General features: G+C 36.3%; 1 protein-coding gene across 1 annotated transcript in view; it reads right to left on the bottom strand.

Moving 5' to 3' along the window:
• Positions 1–27463, bottom strand: part of U2SURP (U2 snRNP-associated SURP domain containing) — a 69357-nt gene that overhangs the window by 39182 nt on the left and 2712 nt on the right. Inside the window, exons 2-16 of the mRNA XM_006869872.1 lie at positions 21532–21576; positions 16986–17117; positions 14670–14768; positions 11304–11418; positions 10604–10737; positions 7725–7792; positions 7065–7159; positions 6944–6979; positions 6769–6851; positions 5542–5707; positions 5155–5366; positions 4154–4197; positions 963–1067; positions 267–333; positions 27–190 (exon numbers count right to left, since the gene is read on the bottom strand). Coding sequence (XP_006869934.1) covers positions 27–190; positions 267–333; positions 963–1067; positions 4154–4197; positions 5155–5366; positions 5542–5707; positions 6769–6851; positions 6944–6979; positions 7065–7159; positions 7725–7792; positions 10604–10737; positions 11304–11418; positions 14670–14768; positions 16986–17117; positions 21532–21576 — 1565 coding nt within the window. The remainder of the gene's footprint in view (positions 1–26; positions 191–266; positions 334–962; positions 1068–4153; positions 4198–5154; positions 5367–5541; positions 5708–6768; positions 6852–6943; positions 6980–7064; positions 7160–7724; positions 7793–10603; positions 10738–11303; positions 11419–14669; positions 14769–16985; positions 17118–21531; positions 21577–27463) is intronic.

Genomic DNA, 27463 nt, shown 5'->3' with positions numbered 1-27463 from the left:
CAAAAGGGGGAAAAAAAATATCTTACTCTTCCTTAAGTGCTCCCTTTTTACTAGGCTCCTCTACAGATGCTTCTGTTTCTTGTTCTTCTGACATTCCATGCAAGTATGGGTTTAATGGTGGTGGCCTCCAAAAAGATCCATTTTTGAACATTCGAAAATCTTCTGTCCTCCATTTAATTGGAGAATCTCCCTAATTAAAGTCCAAAACGTTACTAGAAAAGTCAGTATTCAGAATCAAAATTAACAAAGTAATTGACTTTACTTGCCTGCAGAATAGAATAAAGCTTCCACCTATAGTAAACATGAGCTGGTGTCTGGTTTTCAAATAAGAACCTAAAACAGAAGAAAACACATTAAACATCACCTTCTTTTATTCTCAAGTAAATTTAAAGAACAATTATTTGCCTAATTAGTTGTAAATAAAACTTAAAGTAAAGATCCCAGAAGAAAACTCCTCACCCACTGCTGGCAGCAACTCCTCCAACCCACCCCCAAATGGCCTTCCTATCTTAGTGACTTTCTTTAATGCCGACATGACAATCATGTTTCTTGCTTAGTCTTACAATCACCTTTACTGAATATGGTGTGTTAGATACTGTGTCTGGCAATGGATTTTTTCCAATAGGCAATTTCAAAAGCAGTGATTTTATACTAAATTAAAAAATGTTTAAATTTCTTAGCTACCATGTCAATTAAGAAGATAAGCAATTTCCTTTAAATTTTGTTTTAGTATTATCTGTTATGAAAGATTCATTTTTGTAAAATATAATGAAAAGTTTTATTTCCTTCTAAAGAATACTGAAAACAATGTCACTTAATTCATTACATCAAAATCATAAGGAAAATCATTTACTAAATCTGTCTTTTCACGGTAATTATAAAAATACTCCTATATCTTAGAACTTTATTCTTGGAAATCTTTTTTAATTTCAGAAAGTTAAAAGTAGCTTTAAAATGCACACCTGAACATAGGGTTGTTGATTTCTCTGTTCATAATCATAGCTTCAAACATTGGCCCTTCACGTACAACAAACTCTATCATTCGATGTATCAGGGCGAGCAAATTCCTACAACAACAACACAGTTAAAGAAAATGGATTCAGACCTACCACTATATAAAACTACACTTGACCTAAGTTATTATAATTGTGCAGGAAAAGATTATTTTGCTGACTAATAGAGAATTTTAAACAAAAAAATAACCTGGAGCATATGTTAAAACCCTATGCATTAAGAGGGATGGGTAGTGGGGGCAGGAAGGTGGAAGGGAAGGAAAGGTGAAAGGAAGGTGGGAAACCACAAAACAGCCTCATAGTGTATATTTTAATATAGACTTAATGTTCTAAATGCCACTTTTTTTTTTCCAAATGCAAAACATTAAATTATAAATTATAACTAACTAGAAAGCAGTAAATAGGTAAAATCAGTACCAAAGAGCTGACATATTATAGACATCTAAAAGCTTACGCAGTATTTGTTTATAAGAAAATATTCCTGAGACAAGCACTTTTGTGGTGGTACTGAAATGTTATAAATATAACCACAATTTATAAAAATAATTAACAAATTTAAGGCCTGATTTAGTTTAAAAAAACAACAACAACAAAAAATCCATCTCCTATCTGTATTTTTCTGGTACACATATAACAGATGGAATTTTTACTGAATCTGACCTTTAAATGAAGAAACATCCCTTTGGATCACACTTCAGACTACTTCATACAATTCATAAAATGTATATTCTGCCAGTATATTAATTATGAGTCGATAAAGCAAGTATAGAGTCAAATCCTTAAGTGAATGGAGTCCTATATTCTGTTGAAATTATTCTAAGTGGGGATGTTATATCCTCCCCATTTTCCAATACTTAATTTTCTAATACTCAAACCAAAAATAAACATTTATGTGAGTGTGCTGAATCACTTCATTGGATGAGCTCACAGAAAGCCTTTTGTTTTTAAATTCTGAAGCTGGGTGTCTAATATCATGAAGTATCTTATTAGACTCTAAACATAATTTTAGACACTGATTATGTTGTCAGGCAAAAATGACTGTTTATTATAAACTGCTTTTGATTTATCATGTCACCAGTCCCCCAGCAAAGAGAATTGGCAAATAATAATTAGGAAAAGTAAAAGGATATTGGATACTGGCTCTTGGTACAATGAACACACTCAATTACAGCTTTAGCATTCCCAGCTCAAATTAAGTTCATATAACTGCTAGAACATAAATATATAGTTATAGAACAAGACAGATTTTTCATTTGGCTCTACAATGCTCTCTCTGCTTCAGAGTACATAAATAATAAAAATCATTTATCTTATGGTGATTGTAATTTTTGTTTTCAAACAAACCTACTTTAAGTGAACACTAAAATTTATACATAAAGAAAATTATTAATTTAACCCTAAAAGAGCTAAAAAAAATTATATGAAAGTTTAAATCTTTACTAAGGGGAAACTCTACATTTAAAACTATTACTTAAATCTCAAAATGTTAAAAAACCAAAAGCATCACTAAATTTTAAGCCTAAAAATTACTCTTTTTTTTCAGAGAAGTATTAAATGCTTTGCAAACATGCAGTTCTTGATATTCAAATGAGAATATATTCTCAGCATCCATATAGATAATGACATTATTTTGAAGGAAGGGAGGTCCTGTAAAGTTATGATTTAATTCCCAAGCTACTATAGTAGGAGCCAAATTAAAGTTAAGGGAAATTTTAAATGATTGTAACATATAAAAAAATAATTACTAGATGGGCAAATGCTACACATCCAGAAACTTGTGGAAATTAAATCAAAAGCAACTTGATGTCAGCATTAAAGATAGATGAAAAGTGGCTTAGCAAGTTTAAAACAAAGGATTCATACTAACAGTGAGTCAAGATTTTACAGCAAAATGTTCAACTAAAATTTTGTTTATAAGTAAGCTGAGTCAATGTAAAGCTACTACTCTATATCCTTTATGCATGCTGTAAAAAACTCTCCTATGAATGCTTTTCCAACGGAACAACACTATAGTTTTAAATAGGCTTGTAACTCTATTTTTAGAAAATTTAGTTTTAAAAAGCTTTAAAATATTTTATGATTGTTTAAAATCAAAATCTGACAATTAGTTATTAACTAGTATTCAAGATTATTAAAGAATTATAATAATACTCTTTTTTTCCTAAATATTGTGTGTAATTTCTTATTTAAAAAAACTGGCTATTTTATATCAAAATTAAACAGTGTAGTACAAAAAGACGCTACCTTTAAAGTGCATTATTTTAAAATCATAATTAATCTTATTCTGGGCAACAGAAAAAAATATGTCTGTCAGTTATAATAAAACCACATTAATGGAGTAGATCGTACCAATGTCTGGTCAAAAACTGTATACTTTCCCAATCCAGCCCATGATGTTTTCCTGGTCCCCCGCTGCCGCAGACAGTTCAGCTGGTGTTGCTCACCAAGGCCAATGTCAAAGAGAATTTGGTATTCTTTTGTGTTCATTTATTATTCAACCAGTGTTGTGTTCCTGTGTTTGGGAAAAGGCTTAGCTTGACTGAGCAAGAGCATACCTAGAACAGGAATTCTGCCTTAACAGTGTATTAAAAAAACAAAAAATAAAATAATTCCAAATACCTTTGGTGTCACGAAAAAAAAGGCTACAGTATGTCCAGTGTTCATGAAAATAACCAGAATTTCTTAACATCAATTAGAAAAACAACAAAGCTATACCTTCAGAAAGGGAAACTCAAACCAAAGTTTTTTATTAAATGTACGTAATTGAGAAACCAAGAAAAAAATAAGTTTGAAACAAACTGTAATACTACCTAGATTTTAAGATAAATTTTAAACACCTGTCTTCCCTTTACAAATAGCTTAGTATTATTTGAGCAATTCCAGATTTAAATCTATTACATAACTCTAATACTAAAGGTATAAAATTGTGTACATTGACAAAAATGAAAGCAAAAAAGATAATGACATAAAATTGCAAAGTATACTAAAGTTAGTCAAATTTCACATATCCCCCCCCAAAAAGTACTGGGAAGGAACCATTGCTCAGTCAAGATACTCCCTTTTCCTCAACACCACTTATTTTAATTCAGAAGGGGATATTGTCTATATTTAGATCAGTAATAATAAAGAAAAACATGTACCTTTCTGTTGGGATAACCACTTTGACTATGGCTTGCGACAGAGTCTGTATATGAAGTCACATCAGATAATAAACATAGAATATGTGAGTATTGTTAACAAGTAACAAGCAAAAATATACATATGCATTGAAAATACTACACATCTAATCACAAGTTTTGCAGACAATCACTGCATTTGAAGTAATTATACACTAAGCAATTACATAAATGCAAATGGATGTGTTCAGTGAACAAATGTTCACCAAATGCAAAGAATCAGAACATTCCTGCCAGAATGCACATCAATGCACTGAAATAGGTACTACACTGAGAATTATCAGATAAAGATTTTAATTTGTGAAATAATTAACTGTTTGCCTCTCACCATACAGTTCACTACTTTGTTCCCAAGCCTTTAAAACCAGCCCTGTCATTTTAAGTGTAATTAACAGAACCAACAAATTCTTATAACTTGAAATTAAGTTGGTTTTTATGTTTAATAAAAAGAAAATACTCACCCTTTGCTTTTACTAGAGTAGTTAACTAATTTTTTTTTTTTTTTTTTTTTTAAAAACCACATTTGTTCTGAAATATTCTAATACCTCAGATCTTGAAAACTTAAGTTAGCTAGTTGCCATCCAAACAGTTTAACTATTTAGGAAGTTTTCCTAATTGAGAAGTCACTTAACCAAACAGAAATTATCTTTTTTCAGAACAAAGTACATTTAGATACTGCACTAATAAGCAAACCTGGATGAAACAGTGGACAAAGAAAAAACCAAAATCAAAACCAAAAAACTTAACAAGTGGTCAAAAGAGGAATGGTAGCCACAAATAAGAATATGACCTAGTATCTCAACATAGGGATTCCATGGGCTAAGGCAGGGAACACATCTACTTATTTCTTTAAGTTGCCAAACAGAATTACACACATATTTTCTATAAAACTGTTGAAAAGAAATACTACCACAGATTTAGTATTTACAAATTAGATGTGGTCCTATGTACATTTATTTAATTACCTTCTCAAAATCCTCCTTGTTTTTAGGTGGTGGTAACATGGGAGCATTGGGATTCTTTAACCGCTCTCTAGGCTGCGCATTAAAAGGCAGTCCTGATGGTGGTGGGGGGAGCGTATGTTCCATCAAAGAAGGAGGAATGTATATTGGATGTGGAGGAATAGGTACAGCTTTACCCCAACCTAATTTCATTTCAAAAGACATAATCATCTTTCCTGTAAGACACAAATGTCATTTTGATTACATTCAAAAGAAAATAGAAAATTTTCACTGAATTAATTCTCACTCAATCTTCCCAATTTTGATCTATCCTCACCCCTAGTATTTTTATAAACTTTTCAGACCCCAAAAAGTCTGAATTGCACACATAAATGGTAAAAAGTTTCTTACCATTTAAATTTTTTAAAGCTCTTTCAGCATCTCTTCTATTCATAAAAGCCACAAAGCCACAATTTCTCTCTCTAGCTCTTTCTTCATCAGTTCTAGGCCACATAATTTTGACACTGGCTAGTGGTCCAAATCTTCCAAATTCTTGGCAGAGCATTTCTTCATTCATCTGTAAGAAGGTGCAAGAGTTTTTGGTATGCAAACAGAGAAATAAATTGGGAAAAAATAAAACACCGCCCAGAGCAAAGAAGCTTATACAAAATGAAAAGAAACAAATTAATGCCACAATTTTATAAGTACTAAGAACTTTACACAGGGCAAAATTTTAAAAATTATAAATTCTGATCTCATTACCAGAAACATTGTTTTAATTTAAGTGGCCTGAAAGGAGGCCTATCTGCTGGAGAAATCAAAACTATACCTTCATCTATCCTTTTTGCTTTTAAGATTCTGGATTTTATAAAGCACCCAACTCCCAATGTAATCCAAAGCAGAGAAAACAAAAATAACAAATATGTACTAAGATCCACAAAGTTTTTGGAAAAATTCCATTATATTTTAGCTCCATTTTTCCACAAACTCTTGAAGGCCTGTCATCTATGATTTTTAATAAAAGCTTAACATATATAACAAACACTGTATCTTCCTAACACAATTAGCAGCAACACTACAGTGGAAAAATAATTAAAATATGAACAACAAAAGCACAACTACTACTCTGTTACTACAAAAACAAAGAAGAAAAATTCCATAAGGAAGCAAGCTGTGATCAAAGAAGGACAGCCTCAAATGAATTATCTCTCAGCACGGCACATAACCTGATTTGATAGATAAAATTTTAACAAAGTCATCATTTAGTTGTTGTTGTTGTGAAGTGCTGTCGAGTTGGTTCCGACCCATAACAACCTTTGTATAGGGTTTTCAAGGAGCAGCTGGTAAGCTTGAACTGGCAACCTTGCAGTTCAAACGGCTTTGCAGTCTGGAGCATTAACCCACAGTGCCACACCAGGACTCATTTAGTTAAGCAATGCAAATTAAAAATATACCAAAGAAAAAACAAGCCTTTAAAGAAATTGTAGCAAGGTAATTAGGTTCATACCAGTTAATGAGATCATTTTAGACGCAATCTAATTCTATTAATTCAAATTATTTTTTCTTTAACTGATGGGAAAAGCAGCTTTCTTCCAAAAGTAAAATGAGCTGAATTTCATATTAGGTTTCTAACATTACCTGTGGATTAATGTTTCCCAGGTATAAATTAGTAGTACTTGGATCTCCTACATCATGTGAGCCAGGTGCATAATCATCAAGAACTAAAGAAAAGAGAGGGGGAAAAACATTATAACCTTCAAAATACAAAGTTTGGATAAATTTTGTTAACTAAAAAAGCAAAAAACTGTATTACCACCAGATGATCTATTTCTTCTTGAAGGCGCATCCACTGTATAAAGTAAGAACAAGAAACCGAATCTTAGTTTTAAAAATAATTAATCACAAACATAAACATCAAAATAAATGCCACTTACTAGAACGGCGCTGACCATCAGAATCTGACTGAGGTGGCTCAAATCGACTTAATCTGCCTTTTGTTTTATGTCTCTCATCACGCTCTTCTTGAATTCTGTTAAAAACATTTAAAATCAGTAATAATGGGCCCAATTTACTGTTTCACATGTAATAGAAATAGAGCTGATCCAGATACCACCTTCAAATAACTTGAAACGTGTGTGAGTAATCAAATGCCAGTACTGATAACATTCTACATTAGAGTCCTCAGACTTGTAAAAGCTAAGAGCAAATTTGTCTTACATCATATTAAAGTGGAATGTCAAGCTCACGTTTAAAGTGAGAAGGAAATTCATCATTAAAACAACAGAATTAGTATTTCTTGACTAAGATTGACCCTTCCCCCACCCACATTCCAACCCCACATAAATGAAAACATTCTTTCCACTGCAGACAGTACTCTGGGCATTAATCAACTAAATTAAATTCATATAATGCAAGCAACCTAGGTGTTAGATTAAATTCATATTTAAAACATACCCTACAAAGTATCACTATACTATGGAAAATAATCTCAGGGCAAGCTGATCTACCTAACGGCTGCACTATATTCTACATGCCTGCATCTGCAAGTATCAACTCATATCTATGGTAGTTACTCCCCACACTATGAAACTTACTGTTTTAATTCTTCTTTGAAGAGTTCCAAATTGCTTTTTTTCTTTTCTTTCTCCCCTTTCTTCAGTGGCTATAAGACATGACAAATTATACTTTAAACCAAACTAATGGTTCAACAATTGAATTATTTAAGAATCAGTTTTATTTCAGTGCCATTTTCATGGTTAATTATTTTAAACAAAGAGAAAGAATGCTTCCTATGACAAGTAAGCTTCCCTTCCTGCTTCTCCAAAGTAACTGATATATCTTTAAAATGACAACCAGTAATCTTAAAGCGGAGTCATTAAAACTTTATCCCTCAAGTCACAATACTTAGGTATGAGTAGTAGAGGAAGGCAGGATGTGGAAATATAAAATTAATAACCAAAAAGTAAAGTAACAATTACCAAAAATATATACTCTTTAAAGCAATCAGCTTAAGAGAGCATGAATTACTAAAACAAGCTATAACATCTTTAGAACCCCTCTTTTAACACTTCTTTCAGAGTTCCAAGACAATTCCATGGGAAAACAGTCTTTTCAAAAAATACCAAAACCCAAACCCATTGCCATAGTTGATTCTAATCCATAGTGACCTTCCTTACAGGATACCACTGCTCCATAGGGTTTCCTAAACTGTAATCTGGAGGAGAATACTGAAAGTGCCATAGACTGCCAAAAGAACCAATAGATCTGTTCTGGAAGAAGTGCAGCCAGAGTGCTCCTTGGAGGCCAGGATGGCTAAGTTTCGTCTCTCATACTTTGGACATATTGTCCGGAGGAAATAGTCACTGGAGGATGTCATGCTGGGTAAGGTGGAGGGTCAGAGAAAAAGAGGAAGACCCCTAATGAGATGGATTGGCCAGGTGGCATCATTGATGGCGTCAAGTGTGGCAGCGGTAGTGAGGTTGGCCCAGGATCGGACATTGGTTCGTTCTGCTGTGCATGGGGTCGCTATGAGTCGGTTCCAACTCGATGGCACCTAACAACAACAAATCTTTACAGGAGTAGACTGCCACTTCTTTCTCTCTTGGAGCAGCTGGTGGTCCTGAACCATCAACCTTTCATGAAGTTAGCAATCTAGGGCTTAACCACTGTACCACAAGGGATCATTTTGAACAGTGCTAAAAATAAGACGAATGAATTGAATATCCACAAGCAAAACAAAGTTTGATCTCTACTTCATACCATACACAAAATAGCTCAAAATGAAAATATAGACCTAAATGTAAAACCTAAAACAAAAAGTTTTAAAGGAAAACACAGGAGTGAATCTTTCTGACACTGGATCAGGAAAAAGTTCGTGGATACAACACCAAAAGCATGAGACAAAAGAAAAAAAAAACATTAATTTTATGCACCAAAGGATACCATCAAGAAAATGAAGACAACCCAGAGAGAAAAATTTGCAAATCATAGTTGATTCAGGACGTAAATGAATATAAAAACCTCTTACAACCAATAAAAGGACAAATATTTCAATAGACATTCTCCAAAGAAATGTAAATGAATACATGAGAAGATGCTCATAATCATTAGACATTAAGAAAATGCAAATCAAAATCACAATAAGACACAACCTCACACTTACTAAATTGTAAATTTAAAAAAAAGGCAAAAATCAGAGTTGGCAAAAATGTAAAGAAATTATATTGCTTATGCATTCATAACTTGTGAGACGATATATTGGTACGGTCATTTTACAAAAGTTTGGCAGAACACAAGGTTAAACATAGTAACATTGCTACCATAAACCAAAATAAAAAATTAAAAACTCAAACTTACTGTCATTTATGAAAAATTAAAAACCCAAACTTACTGCCAATGAGTCCATTACGACTCATGACAACCTCTTGTGTTACACCAAGTAGAACTAATATTCATTGAATTTTTTTCATTATATTTGCAGAAAATTGCCAGGTTTTTCGTCTGTGGCACTACTGGGTGGGTTTGAACTGCCAATCTTCTAGTTAGTTGTAGAGCCCAAACACTTTACAACACCACCCAGAGAGCTAGAGATACCATAAAACCAAAATCAAACCCAGTGCCTTAAAGTTGATTTGATTCTGACTCATAACAACTCCAGAGGGCTTAGTACAACTGCTCTGAGACTGTAAATCCCTGTTGCTGTTAAGTGCCCTTGAGTTGGTTCTGACTCATAGCAACCCAGTTACAGGGTTTCCGAGGCTGTAAATCTTTTGCGGGAACAGAAAGCTTCATTTTTGCTTCCAAGGGGCAGCTGGTGGGCTCAAACCGCCAACCTTGTGGTTCAAAGTCCAATGCTTGTCCTATGGAGACAGTCTTCTAAAGGAATTCACACTATAGATGTTAACTGCTGTCAAGTCGGTTCCGACTCATAGCAACAACCCTTTATAGAGTTTTTGAGGAGCCATGGGTGAGTTTGAACTGCTGACCTCGCGATCCAGTGCTTATCATATAGCACCACACCAGAACTAATATATACACCTCAGTTGAGAATTAGTCAAAAAAAAACCACAAATCTCCACATTTCACATTTTTATCAAGAATTTATAGCAAAGTTCTACTTATATTAATTGAAATCCCTATGAAATGAGAATGATTTTCATAATTAATATATATAGATATACAAACTCAGCTTATAGAAACATGCTATATAAAAGCATAGCAGCAGTAAAGCAAGATGAGTACAGTAAAAACAAATGTTCAGTGCTTAAAGAACATAGAAAGAATATTAACTATTTGTCTTATTCTAATTTTATCATCACCTCAGTAGGTCACTTGATTAGAAAGCATTCAAACTCAATCTCTACCTCCAAAACAATTAAAACAAAAAGTTTAAGTCCTGCTTACAGGGAAAATACTTTAAGTATCACTGGTAGAATCTCTGGATACAAATGTAAATTCTTTAAGTATAACTTACAGGTTTTTTGGTTTCTATCACTAGAAGTGATGGTGGTCTTTCATTTGATGACTGGCTTGGAGGATTTTTTTGGTCTGCAAATCTTGAAGATGGCTTATATATTTTACCTCTTTTTTCATCTGTTTCATGTTCCTCTGAAATTTAAAGTATTAAGTTTCAAAACTAATTTCACATCATTTGGATTTTTGCTTCTTCTGAAACTTATAGTGAATTGAGTGAAGATTTATAGAGCAAATCATCAGTTTTACATTCAACGAAGCATAACCTCTGTTTCATCTCAAAGACCGGAATTCCCTCCATGTAACAAGTTATCCCAATAGTTTAATCCACACTTTGTTGTTTGTTGTTAAGTGCCGTTGACTTGATTCTAACCCACAGCGACCCTGTACAGGGTTTTCAAGAAGCAGATGGTGAGCTTGAACCACCAACCTTGCAGTTCTGATGCATTAGCACACAATGCCTTTGCCAGTTAATATCACCACTAGAGGGTGCCATTGTTGTTAAGTGCTGTAGAGTCGTCCTGACTCACAGTGACACTGCTCTGTATAGGGTTTCTAAGGAGGGGCCAGAGGGTTTGAACTGCTGACTCACAGTTCAGTGTTTATCCTACAGCACCAGGAAAACCCAAAACAATGAAATATCTTTCATAAGTATCTATCAGCAGTCACTCAAGCACTGGGGTTTGCTCAAGAACACTTACCTTTAGCTGCATTAACAACACCTCCTCGCACAAAGGTTTTCACTTTATTACCATCACTTCCTTCAAAAGCAGCAAGAAATTCCTCATAGATCTCAGCAGCTGCCTTTTCATCTTCCTAAAAGTACATTAAAATATTAAACTGCTTATCAATTATAAAAAAATATTTTTGAATATAGGATTAAATTTATCAAGGAAAAATGCAGACCAAGTCTCTTTTCATTGGGGAAAGAAGTAATAATAAGTAGTAATAGTAATATCTAATCCTTAGTGGATATTGTTAAGTGCCATCAAGTCCGTTCCAACTCACAGCGATCCTATATAGGGTTCCCAAAAGCGGCTGATGAGTTTGAACCACTGACTTTGTAATTCAAACCAACCTTTAGGTCCAGTGCTTATCCTAAAGCACCATACCATATTGTTGTTGTTGTTAGGTACCATCGAGTCAGTACCAACTCATAGAGATCCTATGCACAGCAGAATGAAACACTGCCCGATCCTGGGCCAACTTCACTACTGTTGCCACGCTTGAGTCCATCGATGCTTCCACTTGGCCAGTCCATCTCATTGGGGTCTTCCTCTTTTTCTCTGACCCTCCACCCTACCAAACATGATATCCTTCTCCAGCGACTGCTCCCTCCCAATAATATGTCCGAAGAAGAGACGAAGTTTGGCCATCCTAGCCTCCAAGGAGCACTCTGGCTACACTTCTTCCAACACAGATTTGTTGGTTCTTTTGGTAGCCCATGGTACTTTCAATATTCTCCTCCAACACCATAACTCAAAAGCATCAATTCTTCTATAGCCTTCCTTGTTCACTGTACAGCTTTCTCATGCAAATGAGATTATTGAAAATATCATGGTTTGGGTCAGGCATAACTTAGTCTTCAAGCTGACATCTTTGCTCTTCAACATTTTAAAAAAGTCTTTATGCAGCAGACTTGCTGATTTCTTGACTGCTGCTTCCATGAGTGTTGACAGTTGATCCAAGAACAAAGTCCTTGACAACTTCAATCTCTTCTCCATTGATAAGAATGTTGTTTATTGGTCCAGTGGTGAGGAATTCTGTTTTCTTTACAATGAGATGTAATCCATACCAAAGGCTGTGCTCTCTGATCTTCATCAGTAAATGTTTTAAGTCCTCTTCATTTTCATCAAGCAAGGTTGTATCATCTGCATATCGCAGATTGTTAATGAGTCTTCCTCCAACCCTGATGCCACATTTTTCTTCATAGAACCCACCTTCTCGGATTATTTGCTCAGCATACAGGTTGAATAAGTAAGGTGAAAGAATACAACTCTGTTGTACACCTTTCTTAATTTTAAACAGTGTTCCCATGTTCTGTTCAAACAACTGCCACTTGGTCCATGTACAGATTCCTCTCAAAAGCACTATTAAGTGTTCCAGATACCATACTGTTGTTGTTGTTGTTAAGAGCCATCGAATGAGTTCCGACCCATAGCAACTCTGTGTAGGGTTTTCGAGGAGCAGCTGGTGAGCTTGAACCACTGACCTTGCAGTTCAAATGGCTTTGCAATCTGGCAAACCACAGCGCCTCACCAGGACTCCGGATACCATATTAGATATTAATAAATATGAAACTAAAAGAAATTTTACTCTTTTATTGGCAATTTGTGTAACAGAAAAGTAGCCACTAAATTGACATGTAATTTTTTTTAGAATTCAAATGCTAAACTATCTGACCACTGACTACATTATGATATAGTATTCTACTAAAGTTTATGATTTAATCCAGTAAACAGAAAAGTTCCTTTTTTCAAACCATCCAAGACAAGAGTGTAAGATTTTGCTACTTCAATACTGAAATGTCTATTAGATGGCATTAAAGAAAAAGCTTGAACCTTCTCATTTTCCATAAATATTCTAAATATCACCCAAACATGTATAAATAGAAAGGCCAGCAGAACAAAACAGATACTCCACAAATAAACACGATGGTTGGTGTTTGTGTCATCAAGTCAATTTTAAGTCAAGGTGACAAAGTACAACTGCTCTGTAAGGTTTTCTCACGTGTTATCTTTATGGGAGCAGACCATCAGACCTTTCTTCCACAGAGCTGCTAGCTGTTAGCAGCTGAGTACGTTGTAACCATTGTGCCACCAGAGCTCCTTAATAAACACAAGAATGTACAGAAATGTAGTATTAAATGAAAGGGAGTAAACACATTTTTTTAAAATGTTAGGGTAAAAGGAAAAAAATGCACCACTTCATTCATCATACCATATATTGCCAATTTTGAAAAATGAAACCATACGAGTACTAGTATACGGCATGAGGAAAATTACTTTATAACCTGAGAGTAGGAAAAAACTTGATTGGAAAACCAGAAACCAAATGAAAAGACTGATATATTTTATTACAAAAAAATAGTCCTCATGGAAAAAAACACCAGAAGCAAAATAAAAACATAACTGGCAAACTGGGAAAAAATACTGTACTTTGTATCATAGACAAAGTGTTAAAATATCTAATATGTACTCTAAAAATAGAGATGGTCTACTAGCTTACAGGGGAAAAAAGCGGACAGTTAACAGAAACAAACAGAAAAAGTTGCTGAACTTTTACTCATAGGGAAAAATACAAATTAAAAAGTACACAAAGAACCATTTTTCACCTAGCAAATTGTCAAAATTTCTTCTCTAACATCTACTGTTGGCCTGCTTGTAAGAAAACAATCACACATACACTGCTAGTAGCATTCTGCACTCAAGAAGGGCAGCTTGACAATGTCTAGCAAAACCATGTATCTTAATTTACCAGTCAATTCAATAATGTCACAGAAATATTTTCCAAAGGCCACAGTAGCAAAAGTATAAAGAAAAAAAACAAAACTGTTTGCTTAACACTCTTCTTAACAGCACTATTTATAATGGCAAGAGACCAGACACAAATGCTTCAAAGTTATTTCAGGTGAAAAGGTATTATACATCTAGTTATTAAGAGTTAAAAAAAAAGAAAAGAAAATTTCTATATACTGATATAAAATAAACTGAAATATAACTTTAGGTAAAAAAAAAAAAAATGGCAAGGCCAAGAAAAGTATACTGTAAACAGCACACTCTTGTTTACCTACATTAGGGGAGTGAAATATTACGTTTGTGCACATTTGCTTATATAAAAAAATAGATGGGGGGGGAAATTTACTATGCAAAAAGGAAGTGAAGGGGTGAAGGGGTCAAGAACAGAAGATCGATCCTGTGTTACAGATCTGACTTTAAGAGTGTGAGATAAGGATACCCTGGAAGGTCAAGAATTTGCGGGGAAACATTCATCTATTTTCTACACATTGATTATCTCCTTGGACACATTCATCCCAAGGGTAATTCAAAATATATTTTAAACATTACCTTTTTCTTTAATTCTTCTTGCTCCTTCTTACTTAGCGTTCGCTTAGCTGTACTCATTTTTCCAATACTGAATGCTTTTAGTTTGTTTTCTAAAAGAGGCTATAAAAATAACATATCTTTACATACATATTCATAATGCAATCTAAAACGTTAATACACCTCAAATGATTAACAAATTTTCACAATAGGTGGCTTGTTTTAATTTTTTTTTTCCACTATGAGGAAAAAAGTTGAAGCTGTACTAAGTATCGGAGCTTGAGTTTGATGAAAATATTCATTAAAGAATGCCTCAAACTCAAGGTCAGCATGCAAAAATCATTAAACAAAAAAGGTAAAAAACACAAAGACAGATACCAAGTCTTAGAACTCATGTAACCTATTTGTTGACTATTAAGAATAAAAGCACTTGAGGAGGGAAGTACGATAATTCAGAGTAAAAGAAATAGTGCTAGAAAACAAATAAATAGAAGGAGGTATACAGTTCCATGGTCCAGTAGCAAGAATCTAAATACTATCTATAACACCCCCACTTTACCAAACACTATTCTTAACAGCACTATTTATAATGGCAAGAAAAAAACCAGCATCACTTCCTTTTATAATTCAGCAAACTACCTCATTCTTCATCGTTAATATCAATGTTTATAACAACTTCATTTTCTGTATTGGGAATGTATCACATACAATACTTTAAGTTTCAGTCCTAGTAGATCTAAATTGATTAATATGAATATAAGAAAATAGTACTTCAATGAAGTCTTACTTAGAAGTAATTTCTCTCTAAATTATGTTGTTATTAAGTGCCATCGAGTTAGTTCTAATCCATAGCAACCCTGTATAAGGTTTCCAAGGAGTGGTTGTTGAACCACAACTGACCTTGTGGTTCAACCCAACCTTGCATAAGTAAATTGTCTGTAGATCATTAGTTCTTCAGTTATTCACCTGAATGTTAGGATTTTGATACATACATTTCTAAGAGAAATGTTGATTAAATCCAACCTAAAATACTCATCTGTAAATGCAATCTCCAGTTTCTCTCTCCCCTCTACTAAAACAGATTACCCAACTACAAAATTGTTGTTGTTAAATGTTGTCTAGTCAAGTGACACAGTATAGGGCTTCCAAGGAGTGGTTGCTGAGTTTGAACCGCTAACCTTGAGGTTCAAATGACCTTGCGGTCCAGTGTTTTATCCTACAGCTCCACACCAGCACTCCACCAATTATAAAATTAGACTTTGTCAATCTCCTTGTAAGTAAATGGCCTTGTCCTTGTTTTTGTTGTTAAGTGCCACCAAGTCCTTGGAGGATGCTAAATGGAAGACCAATATTGCTACAAACCATTTCTAAAGTTATAGTAAAATATCACTGTGAAAAAAAATACAGCAGATAATGACCAAAATGTCAATTCTGGGTTTCAAGGCAGATTCAAAGTAAATTTTTCCCATAACGGTATCCAGCATCTTTGGTTTCAACTTCAAAAATTTAAGAAAATTGTAAAATTACATATAAATTCAATAAAGAAGGTAATTTTACAAACAGAATTTCCACTCTCAAACTTTACTTACCATCCTAAGAGCTAAATTTAGATATCCAAGAGAGAAATAACTAAGGAAATCATGGAATGTCCACTCAAAGGAATGCAATCATCCATTAAAAATATGTTTACTAAAATGAAAATAATTAGAACTGGAAACAGGATATTTAAAACTATCTTTCTGTAAAATGGAACTGAGAAAACAAAAATAATAGTGTTTGTGGTATTATTTTAGCTACTATTCTTTGTGATTAGATTTTCCAAATCTAATCACAAGGAAAAGCATTTTTAAATAGAAATAAGACACAAGATCATGCTGCAAACCCATGAATTTAAGGAAGCCCTTCTTTTAAGTTCCCACAATGCCAGTAAGAACAGAACCTAATTGAGTCTGCTTCTTAAGTCTACACTATAAGCTCTCTGGGACCAATAACTATGTTTTAATCTGTGTTATTTCCAGTGACTCATTATTGACACCTGGTCCTGATAAAAGAGAGGAAAGACAACCTGATCATTAATCATCGTACATCCCAAATCCTCCATTTTTAAAATTAAAACCTTTTAATGAAATATATTTCACAAATAAGCTAACCCATTTCTTTACATGAATTTTTACCATTAATACTTTCTAAAACAAGACAAGAAAGAATGCTTTAATTAGGATATTTTCAAGTAGTACAAGATGAAACATACATAACACATAATTGAAACAAACATCAACGACTACAATCAAGGGCATACTAAAATAATTAACTGGCTTTTTAAATTTTATCTATACTCACTCTTGAGATATTCTGATGGGGAGAATCACAAAGGTTTTCACGGGTACTTTCATTCCTATAATTATGCTTTCTTGGGCTCTTAGGTCGTGTCCGACTTGGCACATCACTATCTGAGGGTCCAGATGAATCCATCTTCAGGAATAAAAAAAGTTTTTAAGTACTGAAATATATAAATAACCCAATTTCCCAAATTCTTACAAATTTCACTATACACTATCAAAAAATCACAGCCCTTAATATCACCATTGATCTCAACAGGAAAATCTGTAAGTACAGAGGAAGTTTCAAACAGTTAAATTTGTTTGAAAAGCACAAAATTTAGTATTAGCAACAGTTTTCCTTGAAGTATGCTGTTGTTAAGAGCCACTGAGTCAACCTTACAGTTCAAACCCCTGCGTTCCCTGTGAAGTCCTCTGCCAGGCATAGAAAAGGCTCTTGGGGACCATGGAGTGACTGAGGTGGCATGTCCCACCCTGGCTGCAAACTTTCTGCTTTGAGAATTGGGCTGTGTTGTCAATCTTTAAAAACAGCGTCAAGCAATCAGCGGAAGTCCCCTTGTGATCCAGTGCTTATACTATGCTAGTATTCTTCCTTGAAGTACTATTGTTGTTAAGTGCTGTGTTCATTTTCTTCATTTCCAAGAAAAACATTTGCCAAATAATCAATTCTGATCAACCAGTTTGCCAGTCATTCCTTCAATTAAAAACATTTTTCCATGAAGAAAATCAGCTAGTTCATTTCTCAAGTCAAACAATCACCCAAGTAATTTGTCCCTAAATATAAGCATCACAACTTGGTAAACAGATTATTTTCTATTTATCTCATTCCATCAAATAAAATATTTTTTTTAAATCCATACATAAGATTAAAATGGAATACTGTATTAATAATTTATATTGCTTTATCAAAAATATTTTTAAGCAAAGCGAGTGCATTTTTATTATACATAGTGGAAAAGAATGCAATAACTACTAGTACATGCTGGTGCTACTTCCCTGATTTGATAATCACCCACCAATTGTTTTTGCACCATCAATGCAAATGGCAACACAATGAAAAAGATAAACGTAATGTCTTAGTACCAAAGCAAAATAGTTTTAAACTCATAGGCCTCCTGAAAGATTCTCAAAAAACATCAAGTGCCACACTATGAGCACTTCAAAGTGACCCAGTATAGTTGGTTGGGTATGAAATGCCATCTTTGAGGTTAGCAGCAGCCCAGTGATTATCTTACAGCAAGCGCTAAAGTAATGTTTAGTGAATTATTATTCAAAATGTTAAAAGAGCTTAAAATAAAAAGTACATACCATGTCACTTTGGCAGTATATATACAAAAAAAAAAAAAAACGGAACAATATAGAGATTAACATGGCCTTGTTGTTTGTTGTTGTTAAGGACCATCGAGTCAACACTGACTCATAGCGACCCTGTATAGGTTCCCAAGGAGCAGCTAATGGGCTTGAACTGCTGACCTATGGTTTGCAGTCTAGTGCTGCTCCTACAGCGCCACAACGTGGCCCTTATGCAAAGATAATATGCACATTTGTGTAAAAAAGACATATGTTCATCAAGAGAAATAACTGAATAATTGTACCTTCCCACAACAGAGCTTGAGGGTGCTATCAAAAAGATATAATAAAGCTATGCAAGTTGACTTGTCAGAGATTTCCAATAGGAATGCTGTGTAGTAAGAAAGAAATAATGCATATAATGCAATTCTACAGTACACCTACTCTTCACTTATTATCTCCATTGTCTGACATTTTGTATTCATGATTAATAGTTAAAAAAAAAAAAAACCAACTCGTTCACTATTTTGCATATTAATGATGCAAATCTGGCAATACAAAATGCAGAGGTCCCTGATGGGGTCCTTGGCCAGCAGACTCTAAAATTCATATTGCAAAGTATTTTAATATCCAGGAGGGAGACTGATCATGATCTCTCCAAGCTGCAAGGGTACGGGGCTGAGTGGAGCCAGTGATACTGCCCTTCAAGTCCTGAGTGCCCATAGGGACTAAGGCCAGGGCAACAGCAGCCAGTACCTTGAAAGTGGGCCTCCCTCCGGGCCAGAGAGGGAAGTGGGACCCAGAATCTGGCCCCAAGGAGTGGCAGAACAGGCCAGGCCATGGTCAGAATGAGCCGAGATGGTACACTTGGAGGGCCAGGGTATACCACACGTCCCACAGGGGCCCTGTGCAACCCCTTATACTTCCTCAATGTCGCATGCTCGGCAAGTACAAGTAAAGGCAGGGCAGGCTACCTGGGCAGGGGTAGAATCAGTAGGTGAGTGGCTAGCAGCAGCTGCAAGTTAAGATTAAGGACAGAGGCCTAATCTTGGCCATCACTATCTCAGAGAAAGCTCTAGACTGTAGACTCTCCTGGAGATATAGGGAGGGAGAAGGGCAGGGCTGCCAGCAAGAGCCAGGGGATGTTAAAGCAAAGGGGGCCAATGGGGGTACCTAGTAGGTAGTGTGCACACCACCTACAGTACCTAGACCCTCCTGCCAACAAAGCCTCCTGCCACAACAAAGCCTCCAAAGGTATTTTGGGGTCACCAAATGGATGAGGCAGGGCCACCCATACTTATACAGAGAGGATAGGAGAGGGTAGGAAAGGGAGGGAGCCCCAGATATGGGGAGGGAGCAACACTCGGGCCACCCCAGCTCTGAAAAACTGGGCGGCCCCCCTTCCCTCTGCGGGAAGTGGAGGGAGTGGTACTCTCCTGAGGTGACCTGGGGAGGCAGTAGTGACAGGTGACCTAAGCCAGAGCCTGGCTGGACATTCATAGTACAAGTGAGGGGGTGAGGTGATGTAGTCATCCTTCTTTTCACAAATACCCATTTTCGTCTAACGATATGGTCTTTGGAAACTAACGGTAAGTGAAAATGGATTAAGTGTATTAGTACACTTGTCTTCACAAGGGAAAGTCAAAAAAGATTTGCAATAAAATAGAAACCTTTAAAAAAATATCAAAATCTGAAGCTTATTATTTCTCAACATCATCCTCCATTAAGGTTTGTACACTTTTGAAGGTGCTGTTTCTATCTCTCTAGTCCTTCCCCCAAAGTTTGAATTTATAACACATCAAAACAGCAGTTTTGGGAACCTCAGAGGACTCAAATTATGTTCCTTTTAAATACCCTGAGTTTTAGGAATACACAAAAGTCTGAATGGACAAGATCAGGGCTTTAGGATAAACAGGGTAAGGTTTCCCAAGGAAATCCTTATAGAACGAGCAGGTACATTGTTCTCATGGGAAAAAAATTCCTTAGGGCAACTTTCCTGGCATTTTTCTCACCAATGCACTTAATTTTATTATAACTTCTTCTTAATAAGTCTTTATGATAGTTTCGTGTCCTGTGAGAAATCAACTAAGATGACACTTTTGAAATCCCATAACACAATTCCCATAACCTGAGCTGACCTTTCTGACTTGTGTTTAACTGGCCCAGCAGATCCCCAGGAAGTCACGGTTTTGATTGGACCTTGTTCTCTGGGCCATATTGTTAAATATAAGGCTCAAACTGGTTACGATTTGCTCTGTACAATTGTCATCATTAGCTTCAGCCTTGCTTAAAACACTAATGGAAAGATCAGCTCTTCTAGAAAGCTGATCTTCACAAAATGCCTTAGGCACCCACTGAACTGAAAGCTTGCTTGAGGCCAAGACATTAGCTTAAAATTTTAAATGACAAACCATGTGAGAGCCCAATAATTTCAGTAGCTATACTGGCAGCGTAGTGGTTAAGAAACGGGCTGCGAACCATAAGGTCAGCAGTTCGAACTACCAGCCGCTCCGCAGGAGAAAAATGAGGCTTTCTGCAGCCTCGGAAACCCTGTACAGGGTCGCTATGGGTCGGAATCGACTCGACGGCACTTAACAACAACACTGCAGTTCTATGTATGGTCTTCTTCCACCAGTTTCTGGGCTTCAGCCAAAATTTCTTCATTCATCAAGAAGATAGTCTTCCCTTTCATGGCTCACCTTTGTGTTCTTCCCAACCTTCCTTGAAGCACATGATTCATCTAAAAACTGTTTTTATGTGGGGCAGTAGTCCCATAAACTTCCTGCAAAACTTCAATGATTTAGGAAGATGGCCCACTTGAGTTCTGTTAAAAATTTGGTAGTCCTCACCTTACAATCTTTTTTTTCCCATGGTACAAAAAGTATCCTTTATTTTGAAGGCACTCTGATGAAACTAAGTCAAATATATTTCTAAGAAAACTTGTTTGTAGCCATCCACTGATCCCAGAGACAGGTTAAAATCCTTTCTGTTTGGAGTAAGCCTCAGGCAATACTTATTGACTTACCTTCATACACTACATAACCACAATAAAAAAACGGAAACATATGTATTAGATTTTTAACATGATTAGAGCGGGCCTAAGAGACAAACATAAAAAAAGGAGTGTTCCTAGCAAAAAGGGAAAAAGGAAATGGCACATACACTATAATCACATTTATTCATCAAGCAAAATTACAGGTGTAAGGTTATGTAGAAGTTAAATTTCAAAGAAAACAAAGATTGCCTCTTCTACTTACATGTGCATCTGAAGATCCAGATGAATGAACATCTGATGATCTTGTCTGCAAGTATTAAAAATAACGTCAATACTTAAATGATCAGAAAACGTCTTATTACGCTAACAAAATAGTGTTTCTCATGTTATACAAGTTTTCCAAACTTACAGCAATTTCTTCCACCTTATAAAAATGAACAAAAGCAATCTTTACCTTATAAAAAGGTTGTAATCCAAAATAAAAATTCAAGTCAGCTCTTTAAAATACAGAGTGCATATTTTCCAAAATATAATATAAATGCTTTGTTTTTGTTAAGTGCTGTCGAGTGGGTTCTGACTACAGCAGCCCTGTATAGGGTTTCCAAGGCTATTATTCTCTGCACGTGTAGAAAGCCTCATCTTTCTCCTACAGAGGGGCTTGTGGGCTTGAACCACTAACCTTGTGGTTCCCAGTCCAGTGCTTATCCTACCGAGCCACCATGCTCCTGATACAAATGCTGTTGTTGTTAAATGCCTTTGAGTCCACACCAACTTGTAAGACCCTGTTATAGGGTTTCCAAGGAGCAGAGGTACCTTGAACCTTAACCTTCGACCTGCAGTTCAAAGAGACCTGGCAGTCCAGCACATTAACCCCAGTACTCCAATACAAATGCTAAAAGGTTATTTTAAAAAAAGGCATTTATCTCTTCAAAGTATAAACTGGTAATATAACCACTAGGTTTACAACAGAATTATTGTGCAAAATCTCTTCTCAAATCCTAACATATACAAACTTCTCATTGTTGTTGTTATGTGCAGTGGAGTTGATTCTGACTCATAGCGCCCTGTACAGGGTTTCCGAGGCTGTAAATCTTTACAGAAACAGAAAGCCTCATCTTTTTTCCGCAGAACAGCTGGCAGTTTTGAACTGCTGACCTTGTGTTTCGCAGGCCAATTCGTAACCACAATGCTACCAGAGCTCCTTAAACTTTTCATTGTTGTTTTTGTGTGCCATGGAGTCAGTTCTGATTCACAGTAACCCTATACAGGGTTTCTGAGGCTATAAATCTTTACGGGAGCAGAAAGCCTCATCTTTCTCCTGCAGAACTGCGGGTAGTTTCAAACTGCTGACCTTGCGGTTCGCAGCACAATTCGTAACCACACTAGCAGAGCTCCTTAAACTGCTCATTGTTGTTGTTGTTAAGTGCCATCGAGTCGGTTCCGACGCACAGCGACCCTGTATAGGGTTTCCAAGGAACAGCTGGTGAGCTTGAACCGCCAACCTTGCAGTTCAAACGGCTTTGCAGTCTGGCGCGTTAACCCACAGCACCACACCAGAACTCCACATCCAAAAAAAAGAAGCCTCTCCTCCGTTCCCATACCAAAGCCTCCTAAAAAGCAGCAAGAAAAGCCGCACATAAACCCTGGCTGCCTTTAGATAGAAAAAGAAAGTTTTATTATCAAATTCCCCAACAGGAAACATGCAGAACTTGTTTTTAGGGACTGCTTCTATTCCACACACTGGCTATTAATTGGTTGGATGGTTACGTACTATAGAGTTGCTTCCAACTCATAGCAAACCTGAATACGGTTTCCAAGGCTATAAATCTTTGCCGGAGCAGAAATTTCCATCTTTCTCCCATAGAGCCACTAGTGGGTTTGAACAGCAGACTTTGCAGTTAGCAATCCAGTACTTAATATTACAATTTGATCTTTTTTTTTTTTTTTTCTTAATTGAGCTGCATTTCAGATTACATACGGCACATAAAAAAAAGAGATGAAGGAGAGAGTCTTGGCTTCAACAGCAGGCAGGTTTATTGAGAGTAAACCTGGGAGGGGTACTCTTAAAAGTCACCAAAGGAGACCAAGAGCCTGTCTGTTCTCTAACAGACAGGTGTTTAAGGCGGTGTGGTCTGGATACAGTTCTGATGAGTTTACAATGGGCAAGGGTATGGAGATTTGAGAGGAGGTATTGGGGGGGGGGGGGTCTCCAGGTGTAACAAAGACCCAAGCTTTGCGGAGACCGGAAGATTCAGTGCCAACTGGTTCCGTTGATCAGGTGCAGGGTCCTTCAAGTTCGAAACTACCAGCTGTTCCGCGGGAGAAAGATGAGGTTTTCTGCTCCCGTAAAGATTTACAGCCTTGGAAACCCTGTACAGGGTCGCTATGGGTCAGAACCGACTCCACGGCACATAACAACAACAACAACAAGGCATTAAAAACGTGGTTAACAATGGAATTTTTACTTAAAAGCAATTTTAATATCTGAAGGTACTGTGTAGTGAGATTTCATGTGTTTTTATTTATATTTAAGTGCTAAAAATGCAGTAAAGAATCTTGAAAGAGCTCACCCGACCCTAGCTCCCAATTCCAAATTTTAAACAAACTGTAAATGCATAAGACATTAATTTTTAAGAGAAAGTTGAAAGTCTGGATGCTGTAGAAAATGGCAAATATAGGAAAATTCCATATATGTCTATACAATACTGCCTTATCTAAAGATAAGACTAAGAACAGCAAGTCAGACTTTCAAAACGAATCAATTTACTCCTCTGAACTCCAATGCACAGGGCAGAAGGTAAAAATCAGCCCACAGGAAAATCACGCACTGAGTTACCTCCCACCCCCATTCTTTGTGTCCATCTTGTTTCTATTCCTGTTATGGTGCACCCAACATTTGCTGTCTGCTCCCAGCTAACCTTTCTCAACAGGCAAAATGGCATACACAAGATATTCTTCACAATATTTAAACTTTAACTATAAGAAACACACTTTGAAATGCATCCATTTGCAAGTAATTTAGAACAAAGAAAATCTAAATGAATAAAGCTTAACACTTTCTTTGTACTGAGATGACTCCCAATTCCTGGTCTTCAGTCCCATTTCCATTAACAATGAGTTTCAATTCATTGTTAAACTGCCTCTGGACATCTTAGCCAAAATACCTTTCAAACTAGCTTCTCACATCTGACAGTGGCTTATAACTCTCAATCTTCAATCTACAAGTAATACAAGGTTAAAAGCAAAGATGCTGGAGCCAGACTTCGTGGGTATGAATGCTGATTTTAACATTTACTAGCTTTCTAAGCCTGATTTCTTCATCTGTAAAACTTAATAAATCCTGCCTCAGCATTACAGTTCTGAGTGTTTTTACTGTGTGTGTATTGTGAAGAGCACATAGAGTAAAAAATACTTAGAAATGTGCTTGTTATTGTTAAGTACTTTCAAGGTGGTTCCAACCCATAATGACCCTGTATAGGGTTTCCGAGGAGCAGCTGGTGAGCTTGAACCGCTCACCTTGTGGTTCAAACCAACTCTGCAGTCCAGCACACTAACCCACAGCACCACACCAGGACTCAAGTACTGTGCTCAGAACATAATAGTTGGTCGGTAAGTGTTAGCCAGCAGCAGCAAAACAAGGTCAACTTGGACTGCTTACTTATTCCTTTACTTTCATAACCAAATGGTAGTCCTGTCCCATTCATCCTATTTCTAGTATGACTTCCTTAAGGGTAATATATGCCTAAAGCTTATTCTTGGGCCTAATGTTAGCATGTAGTAGGCACAGGCTGGTGCATACACATTACAGACACTAAGTAAACATTTGTAGGAAATTGCCTAAATCGCACCTGAAATGCATCCACATCCACCTGGTTCTAGTCTAGTGCAAGATACTTAAAGTGTCATCAGACCGACAGCATCAGCATTACTTGGGTGCTTATTAGAAATCTAGAATCTCAAGACCCATCCAGACCTATGATATCAGAATCTGCATTTCCACCTAATACTTTAGGAGTCTTGGTGTGGTGCTGTAAGATAAGCACCAGACTATCAGAAGTTCAAACCCACCAGCTTCTCCTCAGATGATCACTATGAGTTGCTGTTGTAAAGACTGTTGTTGTTAAGTGCAGCTGAGTTTGTTCCGACTCATAGAGACCCTGTATAGGGTTTCCAAGGAGAGGTTACTGGGTTTGATTCATTGAACTTCTCCACTAGGATTTGGAAATCTTATGGGGCAGTTCTACTCTGTCCTACAGAGTCACTATGAGTCAGAACAGCAGCAGGTCCCCAAAAAGAATACAGCTTAGAAATAGGACTGTTCTACTCTGTTACATGGGGTCTCTTTGAGTCAAAACCAACCTGAGGGCACCTAACAACAATAATCACTATATTATTGTTGAGTTCTGGTGTTGCACTGTAGGATAAGCACTGGACTACTACTAGTTCAAACCTACCAGCTGCTCCTAAAAACCCTATAAAGCGCTGCTATGAGTCGGAACCAACTTAACGGCATTTAACAACAATAACAACAATAAAGTACGTATGGGGTCCTGGTAGGACAAGTACTGGACTGCTAACTGCAAGGTCAGTGGTTCAAACATACCAGCCGCTCCTGGGAAACCCTATACAGGGCTCAACTGTGAGTTGGAATCGACTCAACAGCACTTAACTTTAACAAGTGCCCTATGCACAGGCTAAAACAAATCATTTACAAACCCATTTCCCAGATATTTCCATTTCCTCACCTCATCCACCTCTTCTTTTAGAACCCTATCGTTTTCTCAGGGTGTGGTGCTGTAGGATCATCAAGGGACTGCAAACCATAAGGTCAGCAATTCAAATCCACCAGCTGCTCCTCAGAAACCCTAAACAGGGTCGCTATGAATCAGAACGGACTCAAATGCACTTAACAACAACCCTTCTCTTAGCAACTCAAGGGTTAAAAAGCACTAAGTTGCTAACTGAAAGGTTAGCAGTTCAAAGCCACCAGCCCTGCTCCACAGGAGAAAAGAGCTGGCATAAAGATTCCAGCCTAGGAAACCTTTGGGGCAGTTCTACTCTATCCTATAAGGCTGCTATAAGTCAGAATGGACTCAGAGGCACACACATCTACCCTTCACAACTCTGCTCACTGTTCAAAGCACCCAATCAATTAAATTCCACTATGCTCTTGAGTCCTGACGGGGGGCTATGGGCTAATGCACTAGAATTCAAAGTCAGTTTTATCTGCAAGGTCAGAGGTTCAAGCTCACCAGCCGCTCCTTGGAAACCCTATACAGGGTCACTATGGGTGGAACTGACTCAACGGCACTTAACAACAACATACTCTTGAAGCCTTTTCTCTGCTCCATTAAACCAGCCGTTAATACTTTATTTAGCTTTCTAAAGACTTTTGATTTGTTGTTGGAGTCTACCCAGGGACTCAAGAAGAAATTTCAGCTTATCTAACTTAATCTATTTTCGTAATTAAGAGATATTAAGTATTTTGCCTATTGCCACGAGCAAAAATGTTTTATATTTATTTGACGTTTGGAATGACCATCTTCTTTAACGTCTAGAAATATGTTAACATGTCAACAGGAATTTAAGCTACCAAAGAGGCAGAATGAGCATGAAACAAAAAGTTATCTGTCTATTCTATCTGTACTGTAAAATACAAACCTCTCAACATCTACTCTCCCAGATAAAGGGAAATCAAATAAGAGATCAAAACAAGAAATTCCAAATATTGACTGCAGCATTAGTCATAATGATCTTTGACTCTTTCCAATAAACTGTGGATTTATGTTCCAAATCAAAAGCAACTGTCTGGGTGTCATTATGAGAGCTGCTACTTTAAGATTATATGTCTCAGGATTAAAATGTTTACTAATTTCCTCTAAGAACTAAAAAGAGAAGAGAAAGTGGCTAAGAATTTGTATACATGTAGACATTAGCTTATTTAATCTATCAACCCTGTTTTTTAAAAAATTATTATATCCATATTATACCACATTACAAAAGAGAACAAACACTGAGGCTGAAGAGCTTAAGCAATGTGCCTTAATACTGCAAATCTACCACTAACTGCCGAGTCAGAATTTAAGTCCAAAACTCTTTTGTCCATTATCAAAATCCACAACCTTTCCGATGTATCATGCTCTACATTGATGAAGGATTCCTAGTGGCACAATGGTTAAGCACTTGGCTTGTAG

Source organism: Chrysochloris asiatica, unplaced genomic scaffold, assembly GCF_000296735.1.
Source record: "Chrysochloris asiatica unplaced genomic scaffold, ChrAsi1.0 scaffold00136, whole genome shotgun sequence".
Classification (NCBI taxonomy): Eukaryota; Metazoa; Chordata; class Mammalia; order Afrosoricida; family Chrysochloridae; genus Chrysochloris; species Chrysochloris asiatica.
The sequence above is the reverse complement of the archived record's forward strand: the minus strand, read 5'-3'. Positions and strand labels throughout refer to the sequence as shown.